At 35.8% G+C, this 14702-nt stretch overlaps 1 protein-coding gene across 1 annotated transcript in view; it reads left to right on the forward strand.

The window, feature by feature from the left end:
- The window catches only part of LOC131060734 (uncharacterized), a 131206-nt gene that overhangs the window by 12554 nt on the left and 103950 nt on the right, over window positions 1–14702 (forward strand). The window contains exons 3-4 of the mRNA XM_057994092.2: window positions 2561–2630; window positions 2733–2838. Of these exons, the coding sequence (XP_057850075.2) occupies window positions 2561–2630; window positions 2733–2838 (176 nt within the window). The remainder of the gene's footprint in view (window positions 1–2560; window positions 2631–2732; window positions 2839–14702) is intronic.

Consider the following 14702-nt stretch of genomic DNA (forward strand, 5'->3'; position numbering starts at 1 on the left):
TGGTTAATTCTAGAAGTCTCTTCAACTTTTTGGCAAATTCCTCCTTGCTTTTTAAAATTTAAAAAAAAAAAAAAATTCTTTTTGCATACATGATTTAGGCAAATTCTTCTTGCTTTATTTTTTATTTTTTCTTTCCTTCAATCACTTTGCTCAATTCAAACTTTTCCTTCCATGAGTTAGGCAAACTCTTTTCATGTGCTAGCTTTTGTGTCTTAATCCAAAATTTTAAACTCTTTCGCCAAATTTTCTCTTCATGTTGGGCGAATTGTTTTTGTGTTTTATTCCTTTTCTTTTCCTTCAACACTTCGCCAAATTTTCAAACTCTTTTCCTTACATGACTTAGGCAAATTCTTTTGTGCTTTTCACACTTGCTTTATTTCTTTTACCATCAACGATTTCTTTCTTTCCACTAGGGTGGACTTTGCACATGACTAGGAATTGATTTCTCACACCAAGGGGGCAGACTTTGCAAGTGGTTTGGGAATTTTCCATCTAGGTAGGTCAGACTTTGCTAGCAATTGGGGAATATTTCATGTCCCAAGAGCGGAGTTCATGCGTGATTAGGAATTTTTCCCTTCGCCTAGGCGGACTTCATCATTTGGCTGGATTCCATGTCTTAACACTTAGGCAAAATTTTGTCTTTATCTACTTGATCATTATGCCAACACTTGAACACTTCTCTTACTCCTTCCTAGGGCAGACTTGGTACCTCTTCAAGGAATTTGTGCTTCTTCCTAGGCGAACTTGCTAAGTGTCCTAGAAATCTGCTACACTTAACCAAAACTTCTGATCTTTTCCCCTTCCAAGTGTCAACACTTAACGACTTTCTTCACCCACTCCTTGGGCAGACTTTACTTGCTCCCAAGGAAGTTTTGCTTGAGGTAGGGCGAACTTGGAATGGGGTTAAGGAATTTTACCTTTCCCTAGGCGGACTTTGCTAGTCGACAAGAATTATTGCACCTTGGGATGGGCAGACTTGCTCTCTTGATGGGAAGTTGTTAAGATGTTGCCACACTTAAACAAAATTTCAAACCTTTCTACTATACTTAAATCACTTTGACATCTACCCCTAGGGCGGACTTGACACAAGCACAAGGAAGAATTTGGTTATGCTATGGCGGACTTCATCATGCCTTGAGGAAGATTTCAAGATGCCAGGGGCAGACTTCATCATGGAATAGGGAAATCTCTTACTTACCATGGGCAGAGTTCACGTTGACTGGAGATTTTCACCAAGGACAGATGATTTTGGTTTCATGAATAGTGAACTCCCTTGATCTTAGCCTTTTCATCAAAACTTAGCTCTTCTGGAATGCATCTTTTGGTTTCGAAAATTATTTCACAATTGGTGTATATTATGGATAGATTCTTTTGACTTGACACTTGTTCTGAACCTGAAACAATCCAAAACCTCAAAAAAAGCAAAAAACAACTTTCCCCAAAAAAGCAACTTTCTATTTTTAGAAAAAAGCAAGCCGAAAAAGCAGGGTCCTGGATTGGCCCCAAAATGCCAAAAAAAAACTTTCTAAATTTAGAAAAAAAACAAAATACCTAAAAAAGCAAGTTGTCAAAATTCACCTTGAAAAATTGCGATTTTACTCCTTCGACCTATCTGAGCCCATCTGTAACATTAGAATGTCCATTTGACCATTCCTTCACCTTTTGACTTTGATGACTTCCCAAAATTTGAAACCTTGACTCATTTATAGAGACAAAAGAAATCGGAGACAAAAACCTAAAATGCTAAGACACAACCCTAAAAGGTGAAAACTAGGGGGTCCCCACTTGCAATGGGGTGATGTGTGAAAACTTCACAACACTAAGTAAACTTAAGCATAGAGTAAAACAGGATAAACCATATTTACTCCAACAGTCCCTTGTTTGTGGCTTCACCTGGTGTGGGCCAAGCTAAAAGTTCTCCCCTCATGAATAAAAAAAATAAATTATAATATATATTTTATGATTTTTATATGTTTTTGCATGAATGTACCCCAATGTACCCAAGCCCCCAATTGTTTTTGCTGTATTGGCATATCCTACCAACATACCTGATTTTGATTTTGTTTCTGCAACTTAGCAATGGAGAAGTAATCCTAATGAAGCCCTACTCATCACCTGATATAAATAACTACACATGTTGTCCACATGACCTAATATCCCTAACTTAAGAAATGTGTGCTACATGGCGACATCTCCATCCATCTAAATACATTATAATATCATACCTTAGGTACATAACAACAGCTCCTAATGACAATGAGTGAATTTGTGCCAGTATAAGTGTATTTTGCATAACATTTATAATGATTTCTATGAAATGTCAGGAAATTACGATGACATCTGAGTATTTTGAATTCAAATTCCTTCACTATGTAAAGTGAACAAAAAAGCAGAACATTTCCTTATTGAAGTTGCATTCGTTGATTACTTTTGAATCTTGGGTTAATCTGCAATTAAAATGGTGACCGTAGCTGGGTGGTATTGGCATATCTTTGTTTGTGACAAGATTTGACATATGAAGCAAACATTGTCTAAATTTCTATATGTTTTGCAATTGCAGACCATGCTGGCTGGAGTGAAACTGGAAGTGATGACACCTGCAGCTGAGGCCCCTGATGAAGGTTGCATTGGTCAGTTTCACCCTACTTTGGAATCTGTGATATCCTTATATGAATTTGTTCCTAGCATCTGAAATAAACCACTTATTATTGCCTGAGTTCCATTGTGTGTAGTGACGGACTTTCAAATGCCACCTATTTGTTCTCCCCATGTTCGACCAGGCAGATCGGTGGACCTAGCAGCTTCTGTTTCTGAACAGTTGTCAAATGCCTTTGCAAGGTTTGTATGTTTGCTGATATACTAGTTTCTCAGGACTTATTACCTTATCCCATAGGAGAGAACTTTTGTAACTTTGTTGTCCTAATATTTTCAGTGCACATAATTGTTATAATCTAAATCACAACCAAAAAGACAGTTTTTTAAGAGCAATAGGCACTTTTGAGTAAGTATTTCTGATCAGGAGTCAACTGATCTATATATTTTCTTGTTACATACTCTGCTTTTAACATTGATTTCTTTGGTACTTTCCTAGTTTCCAGCATTTGTCTGCATATTGCTTGCATCATTTTATCCTTTTATCATGCATGCTGCTAGTAGCTGAAGATTAACCTTAATTAAATTGGATTGTTTCTGTTTCCAAATCAATGTATTCTCTTGGTGAATTTACCTTATGTAAAATGAATTGTTTTTGGTTTCAATTCAATTTCCCTCCTAGGGATTTAGTATTCTTTATGGTGAAAATTCATTGTTTATCACAGCATATGTTCCCAACTATAACAAAGATAATGTAACTCCCCATTTCATGGGGCTGGTGGAGTGAATTCCACAAACAAAGTAAAGAAAGAGGTGAAATGGCCACCACCCCCAATGTCATGTCCCCACCAAACTAGGGTTAGCAGCCCTTAATCAATACAGATCACAATCTTTATTAACAATAAATCTAGGCAATAACAAGGAGCCCACCAAGGGTAAAATAGCAATCCAATGTAAGGGCTGACCAAGGCTAAAGGGAATATAATAGCTATTCAAGATAAAGGCTGACCAGGGTTAAAGAAAATATAATCATTTGAAGGCAGTGATTAATTTTTAAGGGATGCATCCCTTGCAAAGTGAACCAGTGTGCTGCCAACTCATTATAAGATATAAAAAGGAGATAAATCATTGGGAGAGGCATCGACTCACAAGATAATTTCAGAGCAGCAGAACAGGAATCAATTAACAATCAATCAGAAGTACACTCAGCAATACATATAATTTCAGAAATTCATTCAAGAATTATTCCGAAGAATATTCAAATATTATTCAAGAGATTGATTGTCAATCCATCAGGAAATATTCTTCAGCAATAATCTACCATATATACCAAGTCACCAAGTCATCAGTTTTGAATTCTAGTTAGTACTTGCGACCATACAGTGTTTGGGCCCATGGGGTGGGCTAAGGTTTGGAAGGATAGGGTCTTTTCCTACCCTTTGGCAAGCTAGGGATGGGGTCCTTGATATTGTCATCAGACAGGGTCTGGGTTCACAGGGTGAGCTAGGGTTTGGAAGGAAGAGGTCTTTTCCTACCTTTGACAAACTAGGGATGGGGTCCTTGGTTTCAACACTGGTGAGTTAGGGACGGGGTCTTTTAGCTCAGCAGATTTGCAAGGTATTTACGGGTAAATTCACAATTTGATCAATTGGGTGTTGTGCTATGATGTAAATTCGCAATTTGATCAATTGAGTGTTGTGCTATGATGTAATGTCTCTTTTTTGGGATATACTTAAATCTTGCCCTTAAATCACAAGTTCAATTAAAATAAGAGATATAGTTCATTAAAATACAACGTACCAATTAACAATTGTCGTTCCAACATAAACTTTGGTTTAAACCCTGCAATAACGCTAGTCAACATGTGAAATGTAATGCATTCTGTCAATTATTTCCATAAGGATTAGGGTTCCAATAACTTATAAAAGCATATATAATCAATTGCACTAATAATCAAGTGGTATTTTATACCCAAATCATGTAATATCAATTGAACTCTCTAATTCATCTTCCAACAATCAACCATACTATGGATTGGGAAAAACATGATAGGGTGCCCGAAGATTGTTTGCCACAACTAAGCCCAAGAGTGCGAAACATCCAACCAAGACAATTTGACCCCCTTGGCCTCACGAGTGGTAGGAATATCCAACCAAGACAATTTCATCTGACTTGGAGTGGTGTGCTTACATTGTGGGAATTGGTTTGCTACTCCTTATAGTGCTTACTTATTAATCCATATATGATTGTTTATTTCACTTCCCACAGCCAACCATCATGGGGATTGGAGAGGATAACACAAAGGGTTCCTGAGGCCATCCACAACTAAGCCCAAGGGTGTAGAGCATTCAACCAAGACAACTTGACCCCTTGGCCCACAAGTGGCAGGAACATCCAACCAAGACAATTCCATCCAACTTGGGGTGGCCTACTTAGAGGGGAAACCCGTATCTGCTCTCCCAAATGCTTCTCCTTACTCACCCACATTTGATTGTTTTTGGGAGAATAAATAAATTTAATAAATAATTAAGAATCTAGATTGATTAGCATTTCACAATATTTTCTATAACACTAGATGGCTGTATTCTGGAATGCAGATTGCTTATGTCAGTACTGATCTGATCAAAATACTTGATGAATGCAGATTCTATGTAAAAGAACTTCTGCTCCAAATCTGCTCTAATTCCCTTATCATTCCATTGGTCCTTTATGGATTTATCTTCTGAGTCACTGTTCTGAATTCCTTTTCTTTCTGATGGATGATTTCTAAATCTTCTTTATTCCTCTCCACTTGATCTCTTTTTATATCCTCAAGCCTCCATGAAGAGAGGCATCTCTTTGAAGAGTGACAAACCTTTCAAAGGACATCATCTTTAGTTTATAACCTCTCTTTGAAACTAATCGCTCTCTTTGCCATTCTTAAAAGTTAATATTAGCGCTGCCTTTAACATGAATATACAAATTGTTGCCTGCCATCATAATCTTTGTTTTACTAATCACAATCACTGGCCATACTATATGCATGGGTCTGCTCTAAACAATGTTTAGTTGCTGTCCTAAAGTAATCATAATTATTGTTCGATCGCTGCTCATAATAATTATTGAGTCAGATCTTATTAGTGTTTTTTATTAATAAACACTACTTTATCGCTGTCTTTAGTAATAAAATCATTGCTTTCTCATTTCTGTTTTATCAAGAAATTGATGTCTTAGATATTAGCATATTTGTATGATTACATTTCCTTTGATATTAGTTTGCATAGCTATGAACTCATTATCCTTTTCGTGTATGTCTTTGTATCCCTCGTGTAAGATATGCAAGTTTGTGGGTGGTTGGATTAAGTCCTTAATCTCAAAGAGGGGGCATGACATATGATTTATTGATCTTTGACAAGCCATTATCATCACAGGATGAAGGAGAATTCTTACAGAAAATCAAAATAAGTTCTATTTTCAGAATTATTCATAGAATTATAAGTTGAATATCATAATAAATTTCATCTTTTTTTGATAAAGTTATATTTATAAATATAATGCAATTCTCATCTTAAGTTGGAATTATTGTTTTAGGGAAAAAATCAGGAATATCCTAAAAAGGCACATTACACCCAAGTGGTTGTGGGCCAAATTTAACTTTGGCACAACATCTAGGGGAAATCCTAGTTTCTCTGGGTTTGGAATCATCACCAGAGATTTGGTAGGGAACCTAACTAATGTTTCATCAAAGAAAATCAAAGAGTTACAAAACAAGGAGGCTAAGGCACATGTTTTGGTGCTAGGTCTTAAAAAATGCCTTCAATTTGGATTAAAGAATGTTGAAATAGAGGGTGATATGATGATCATCATTAACTCAATTGAAAAATGAAAATTTGAAAATTGGAAAATTAATAATAATTTATATTTGGCTTGGCCGTCTGTCAATTCTTTCAATTCCTTCATGGTTCAACATACCTATAGAGAAGGCAATATGCCAATGTATTACTTGGCAAATCATGCCATAGATAGGATCCGTCATGCCCAAAAGTTTACTATTGGAACATGACACAACTCACAATTTTGTTTTTTAGTTATCCAAAAACTCCCCTTTCTTTGATCCACCCCTCATTAAGAGGAATGGTTCTCAAATGTTCCCCCTCTTTTGTTGTCCCCTCTCATAAATGGGGTTCAAGACTGAAGAGGGAATAGGGATGGCCTAACTTTTCCTCCATCCCCCATTTTCGTCACTTCATAAAAAGGGTGTTTATGAGGGATTTTTATTGAGGTATGGGCAATAGTTTGATCAAAACTTAACCCCTCAAACCTAGGTTACCCACCTAGGGTCTCAAAAATGCATAAAAAACATAATTTATGACTTTTTTAACCCTCTAAAAGGCCCTTTTGTGTTGCATCCGAAAATAAATTATTTGTGTATAAACTGATTTAAATTACTAACTCAAAAACAACAAGACTTTACACAAGACAACATTCGTGCAATCTCACATTACTCAAATAACATCATGAACATAAGATTATAGTCCCAGCAAAAGGATTGAGTTGGGCTTCACATGGCTTGTACTCATGGGGGTCATTTGGTTACCTCCTATAAGATAGGCATGGAAGGTTAGCTTGCAAAATCTCAAGCAAACATTAGTCTAGTTAAGAGCAAATAGTTTGAAACAACAACTGATCAATTCATATACCACATGTTCATCAATTTATGCACCACATATCCAACACTATTTAAAACAAAATCACATCACATCTATAATTTTTAAATACAATTAACCATTACATAGCATAATTACAATTAAGTTCAAATCCATTTAATCAGATGCTTAATATCACTAATGTATGAAAACATGTTCAAGTAGAACAATTCACATGACTAAGACACAAAACTTAATTAATCCAACGATAATGATGAGCAATACTTAATTTACAAACAACTACTCTAATTAGCAATAACAATAAAACTCAAGATTTATATGTAATTAATATAATCTAATAATTATAATAAAGTCCATGATTGTAAGCATCCATAATCATAATGTAGGTCCAGGGAAAACCAAAATATAGGTTCAGGTAAAACCAAAATATAGGTTCAGGTAAAACCAAAATATAGGTCCAGGTAAAGTATCATAGAGTTTCATCGAGTATCCAAAAATAAAATAAGGCATGCCCATGTCCATTTGATGGTGGGCATCACATGATCCAAGAAAAGAAAACTAGCATTCTTGTGAATGATTGAGAAGAACTCCATACAATATAATATCAAAATGGTATCAAGTGCAACCTACACGAGGAATGATCACAAAATATAAGGAGTACAACTGAATGATTTTTAGGCAAGTTAATCCACAACCTAGATGGAGCGATACTCCTTAGCATGTGCAAGATGGAAGAAAGGCCATATCAAATCTACTCTTGCCATTATGAGATGGGGTGATAAGACAGGAAAAATCTTGAAGCAAGTCAGTGTTGTAAACTCATCTCCACCTACTGTTGGATGTAAGAATACCATGGATACATCTTTTGGGTTAACCAATGACACAATAAATGGCTTTTTTAGGGATTATCTCGGAGTTGAGACTCAAAAAAGGTGTTCAAAGCCTGGTCTGGTTTGTTATTATATGCCATTAAATGGTTGTTAGGAGAGGATTCATTGGTCACAAACCATAGATACAGGGTGAACTTTGACACATCATCCATGTTTGTTGGAGTTTTGTTGGACTTGGGAGAGGAAAAGGAGATGGCGAGCTTGATGGCCAATCTGATGGTGAAGAAACATGTGCTTTGCAGTCTAAATGAAATGTTGCAGATTCCTACTCTTGGCATTGGACTTCCAATTGGAAATGGAGTTGTGGTGATCAATGGCTTCACAATTGTGCAATGGAAAAAAGATGCTTTAAAGGATGAATAAAATCATGGAGATCATACCCTAATTTTCTGCTTCCATAGTCTATGGCCTAGCTTGGAAAAACTCAACAAATGTACCTTAGAAGTCTGACAACCCTTCCTTGAAGGTGAAATTTTCATTGGCTCCTCTGCCAAATTTTTTTCTATGTGATTTGTGGTTAAGTTGAGGATAGAGGTTTGTTGATTCAAAAGGGCTCTTGGGCTTGGCAACTCCTAATTGTATATGAAGCCTTGGTTCCGAAAGTTAAAATCCTGTCACAAAAACCCTTTTTTGATACCCCAAATTGGGTTAGATTACCTAATCTGCTATTGCATTATTGGAACAGTTCCTATCTCATTGCAATTGGAAATACCATTGTGAAATTCATATTAGGGTCAATGTTATTGAATTCTCATTCTTTTTTCACCCTCAAGTCTTTTTATACATTTGCTCAAATTCTTGTGGAAATACATTGTTGCAAGGTGTGCGCCCTTGGTCTCCTTGTGTTGTGCAGTGCAGCGCTCGGGTTTGTGACATGGCCTAATTGCCTCCCGTGGATTCTATAAGTCTAGTGGTTGTATCGAGCATTAATAGGTCAATCTTTTGGTGCAACGACAACTGTACTTCTAACAAGTGGTATCAAAGCCTGGGTCACAGGTTCAAACCCCCTCGCTTGCGCTGGGAGGGGGATTGGTGCAAGGTGTGTGCCCTTGGTCTCCTTGTGTTGTGCAGCGCAGTGCTCGGGTTTGTCACATGGCTTAACTGTCTCTTGTGGATTCTATAAGTCTAGTGGTTGTATGGAGCATTAACAGGTGGATCTTTCGGTGCAACAACAATCGTACTTCTAACATACACCTCTCCAAATAGTTACTAGCAGAAATAGGGATCAAAGTAGGGACCAAAATTTGGGAGCAAATGACAGACTATGAAGGCATAGCATTAAGGTGTCAATGTTATTATGCTACAGGACACAAGGCAAATGATTGTTCAAAATTCCCTCTTTCTAGTATTAGGCTAAAAACCTAAAGCATAATACCTGGTGGAAGGGAGCAGCTCCAAATCATCGACATATTTGCCTTGATGAGGGAAATGGTTCCAAGGAATGTTTGAGTCCTTTTTTTTGGAATATTCATTTGCTTCCTCGCTTATGGTGGATAAGGCCACTCCTATTGAATTAGTGACTTAACTCATCTTCATAGTGGTTGGAGAACCTTATTCTTCAGCCAACACTACCAACAATTCTTCCTCTGTTGCTCTTGGGCTGGCTACACTGCCGTAGGAAAATGTTGGACCGAGGTGGAAAACAAAAGCAAGTCATCTTTAGCAAAAAAAATGTTCAAGTCAACAATACAATGATTCTTTGCTTGCATATAAAGAGGTTAGACTCTTTTGGAGGTCATCAAGGTTCATTTAACAGTCGTATTCTTTTATTTAGATTGGATCATAATTTTACTCCCTGATTCATGAGTCTGAAGCGTATTATCTCCCCTATTTAGAGGGTGATACTTTTTATTATTTTATCTTTGCTTAATGGGAAAGGGCCTTTACCCCTCACTTGACTCAGCTGAAAAAATAGATACTCCATGTACGACTGATATTTAAGAAAAAAAAAAAAAAATTAACAATGCACACAAGTAGAAAAAATTAGGGATGGCACAAACACATTAGGATGTGGAAAAATTGCTGATTTTATTAAAAATTGTTTGCAAGTTTAGATTGAGCACCTTTTGAAGAGATTTGGACAATCTAGAAAACTTATGAATGACAAATTCTCAACTCCTTCCGACTTCCCAATACTGATTAACACCAATGAAGACTTCAAACTATAACAAACTTGACACATTGTGTGCTAGAGAATTAAGTCTGCAGTTCTCACATTGTGTGCTAGAGAATTAAGTCTGCAGTTCTTCTCTTACGCTCTTCAAGTTAGATAAGGATCCTCTTTTACAAATTCAACTTGGAATATGTAATGGAAGAGCTAACCTTAATGCCTTCTAATTTTTTTTTCTTTTAGACTCTTCAATATGGTGCCATAAACCATCAAGAAGGAGAGTAGGAGTACAACTCCTCCATTAAGTGGCATGCAGATTTTATCCAACTCCAATACCTAGAGACCAATTAGAAGCTGAACTCAGTTGGACACTTAAGGTATGCAAGACCCAAACAATACTTCATCTAGCCAAGCAAAACTCAAATTCAACTTGCAAAAATATATCTAGTTAATTCTTTCTTAAAATGGGCGCACAGATTTGAGATAAGGCATGCAGTAAGGATTGGCACATGCAAATTGGAACTCCTTTCTAATTTAACTCTGCAAACCCCTTTTTCCGTGCACATTGAGAGCTTGAATTGCCAAGTTTTGACTTATGATGCAAGTGGAGTCCTCCACAAGTCTAGGGCACCAATGTGAGAGGGAAAGAGATTCAAATTGAATTTTAATTTGTATGTGACTTGCTACTAGATAATGTCCTTTGCACCTAAGAAGCTAAACTAATAAAAGAAATAGAAAGAAATTAATTTTGGGTTGATGTTGTTCATTCATTGCCCTAAGATGTGTTAGTATGAACAAAAGAATGAGATGAGAGAAAAGACGCGATTTCTTAGGTAGAGATCTCAACCTTATATTATTGAAGAATGCTTAAGAATAAATCACAATTACAAAATGTATAATTATGGTAGTTACAATAGCCTTAATGAAGGTAGTTATAAAATATTATTATAGACAATTCTAATATGAGTCAGGCTATTATGTTATTTAATATTATTCTAATATATTAATATTCCCCCTTAATGATTAAGCTAGAAATAACACCAAGCCTGTCCTGAAATTTGAGAAAATGAACAAGATCAAGAGTATTGTCACTAAACTAGCAGGTTGTTATTGAGAAGTGTAGAAATGAAGAGAAATATCTTCACAATCTGCTAGCTACCGAATATAGTGATGATGAATCTTGATGTGTTTGGTGTGAGCAATATATACTAGATTCTTCACAAACTTCAAACCCCTTGATAATCAGAGAAGAGTGGGGTTGGAGAATGTTGAGGAATCTTAAAATCTGCCAAAATTCTACCTACTTAAACTGCTTCACAACTAGCATTCATAGCTGATTTGTATTCAACTTCAATGGAAGATAGAAGTACAATTTATTGAAGCTTTACTTCGGCAAGAAATCATTCTTAAACCAAAAGAGAAAATGTACTTGGTAGTAGATTTTTGATTATCAATTGATCTTGCCTAATTGTTAGAAATTGTTATGAACAACAAATCTACCCAAGATCAAATGCCTATAAGCTAATCATAGAACTAGGAAAATGAATGAAGAATTTATATATTCGATATTATGAGATAGGTTACAAATAGTAACATTCAAATATATAGGCCTCTTGGATACACGGATCAAGGATATGACATGTTCAAGAGGTATGAGTTAACTCTTAATCACTCCTAGTTAGAAGTTGAGTTGACTTAGTCTAAATGAGATAGAGTTGGTTTTGATTGAATGGAGGTGGCACCTAACAAACATTAGTCAAGAGTTGTCAAGGTATTATTGGCACTTATGTATTGCAAGTCAAAGTGGACACATGTCATTGTTAGCTACTTAGGTGAGAATAATTAAATAGTCCTATTATCCTAAGTAAACTCATTAAATAGGTGCAATATCACACTTGGGATAGAACATATCCAAGATGAATAATGTATTACATCAATAGCCTCTCATAAGTATCACTTAGTAGAAATGAAAAATAGAAATGGGTCTTGACAACTAGGTCATGTTAGTTATCCATCGACAATGATGATGCCCTTGGAAAGGAGGAGAAAACTTGTAGGACAACTCTTCTCAAAGTGAGGATAAAGAGAGGAGGTCTAAGTGAATATAAAGTGAGAAGGATAAAACCCCAAGCGAGGGAAAACTTCCTCATAGAATAGAGAGAAGAAAGACCATGCAACCCTCCCTCAATGTGTTGTTTTTTGTGTAAATGGTAGATGCTCGACATTGAATGCTGAAGATGGTGTAGGATTGCCAAACAACATTTTCTCCTCTTAGGAAAAAATAAAACCAAAGTTGTATGCAAGATATCTTTCGATTCCTAAAAGGAATATGAGGAAAGACAACTCAAAATATTTGATGTCTCTGGGAGTTGCTCAAGTGTCACCATGTTGGTGTTGAGAGGTGCCACAATTAGATTAGGAGTCCTAGGCCTAATTGAAAAAAGTGACAAAACAAAACCTTGTGCGATTGAATGTAGAACAAGCTAAAAACAAATGAATCCTTTGAATGTTGCTCAAGGATCTCCAAGTCAATGACATGTTGTTACAAATACCAATAAGATGAATTGGGTACCATTTAAGATTTAGGTATAATGTGAGAGAAATTAGGAACATATTTAGCACACAAATAATATTATATTCTCTCTATCTCTTATTTGTTCAATCATATTACATCTTTGTAGGAGTTTCATCTCCTATATTATAGGAGTGTTTCCGTTGCAACTCCCTGATATAGATGAGTTGTTTTAACAACTCGTAATACAAACAAATATCCAGACAACCAATATCTTAACATCTTAACATCTTAACAAATCTAACAAATTACATATGCAATATTGCTAACAATCATAGCAATTGCATGAATTGTTACTACAACTCATTTTACCTCGCATACCATTATTCTAATATATGCGAGCACTAATATTAATTCCTATCACTCCCCTTAGTGCGAACATGGGGAAAAAGTACATCACATGAATTGGAAATAGAATCATATGCCTAAGCATATTTTTAGGTCTGCATATTGCTATCTAGATCTTGCTGCACATGATCACCTACATACAAGAACTTATCTTGCTTTCACTTCTAGTGAACTCATCATCGAGTGACCAAACTTCCAAAAAGTCCAACAGTCAGAGGATCTTTGTATTCAGCTTCTCTCCTATATAATTGTTTACAATAACAATGATGTCTACATTCTCCACTTTTCAAACTTTTAACACTTTCAATTGTAGTAAGCCTAACTCTTGTGGCTCATGATCTTGATTCAAATGAAAGGCACCTCTTATCAATCTTTCATGATTTTCACATAGGTCTACCACAAACTTGGACGCAAATAGGAACACACTCATCTGTTCATCTCATATGGTTTTTTGGATTACCACTAATTGGATCAAGATCCATGAATTGCATTACACTAGTGCTTTTGCTCAATACAACATTTTACACCAAGAGGTTACATAAGGAAATAACGCACATGAATAGAAATAACTACAATTTTTGATCATTGCCAATTGATCTCCAACAATATACAAAGTATCATTGCAATTGGAAATGGAACATAGGTGTTATATTCCCTCATGATGTGAAATAGAAGCACACACCACAACAAAACACCACCAAAGCAGATAAGTGACCTCTTCGTTGGTGATTGATGAGAGGATGTTGAGTTTCCTCCTTCCTCCGTTGCCTTCTGCCTTCAAGTTTATTCACTACTTAGCAAATTTGTCTTTTAAGATCAATTTTAGGGTGCCCCCACAAGATGGACGTCGTGTATAAGTGATAGTGTGCCCAATTACAAATGAGACAATTTTTGTTTTTTAATTTTTAATTAATTTTTTGACACGTGTATATTCTGACATAACTATACTATAAGAATGTACCCTATTCTAAACAAAATGATACTAGATTTTGATAACATACAATATTTTATTGGATGATAAAACAGTAGGACTCAACACTATCTTAGTAAACACTAGATATTTTTTTTTTATTGACTTTGCTCTAATGACTTCATTTGATCCTATCTACTATAAATGATTGCATTTGGCATTGGTCAATAAAGTCCTTCCCAAATTCCATGCTATGTGCTAAAAGCTTGTACTCTAGATTGTTTGCAAAATACTCTTCATTCTCTTCTTCGTGTAGCAACAATGTCAACCCCTTTGTTGATATCATCTTGTGGGTGATTCACAACACCAACCCAAGGAAATTGCAATTGGTATTGCTTTCGTTCCAAAATATCAAGAACATTAGTTCCTTTATTCATCAGATCTATCTTCGTTAAGACTCCAAGAGTTTTGTCTTCTTTAGTATCTACTTCATGAGATATTTTAATAGCATCCGATGTGGCATGATCTTGGTATGTAGAAGAGATGACCTAGATTATTGATTTTGGCTTATTAATATAAGACCAAACCATGTTCACAATGCCACTTGAAATGTTTTTCATGTTGTCTACGGCTG

Source organism: Cryptomeria japonica, chromosome 10, assembly GCF_030272615.1.
Source record: "Cryptomeria japonica chromosome 10, Sugi_1.0, whole genome shotgun sequence".
NCBI classification, from domain to species: Eukaryota; Viridiplantae; Streptophyta; class Pinopsida; order Cupressales; family Cupressaceae; genus Cryptomeria; species Cryptomeria japonica.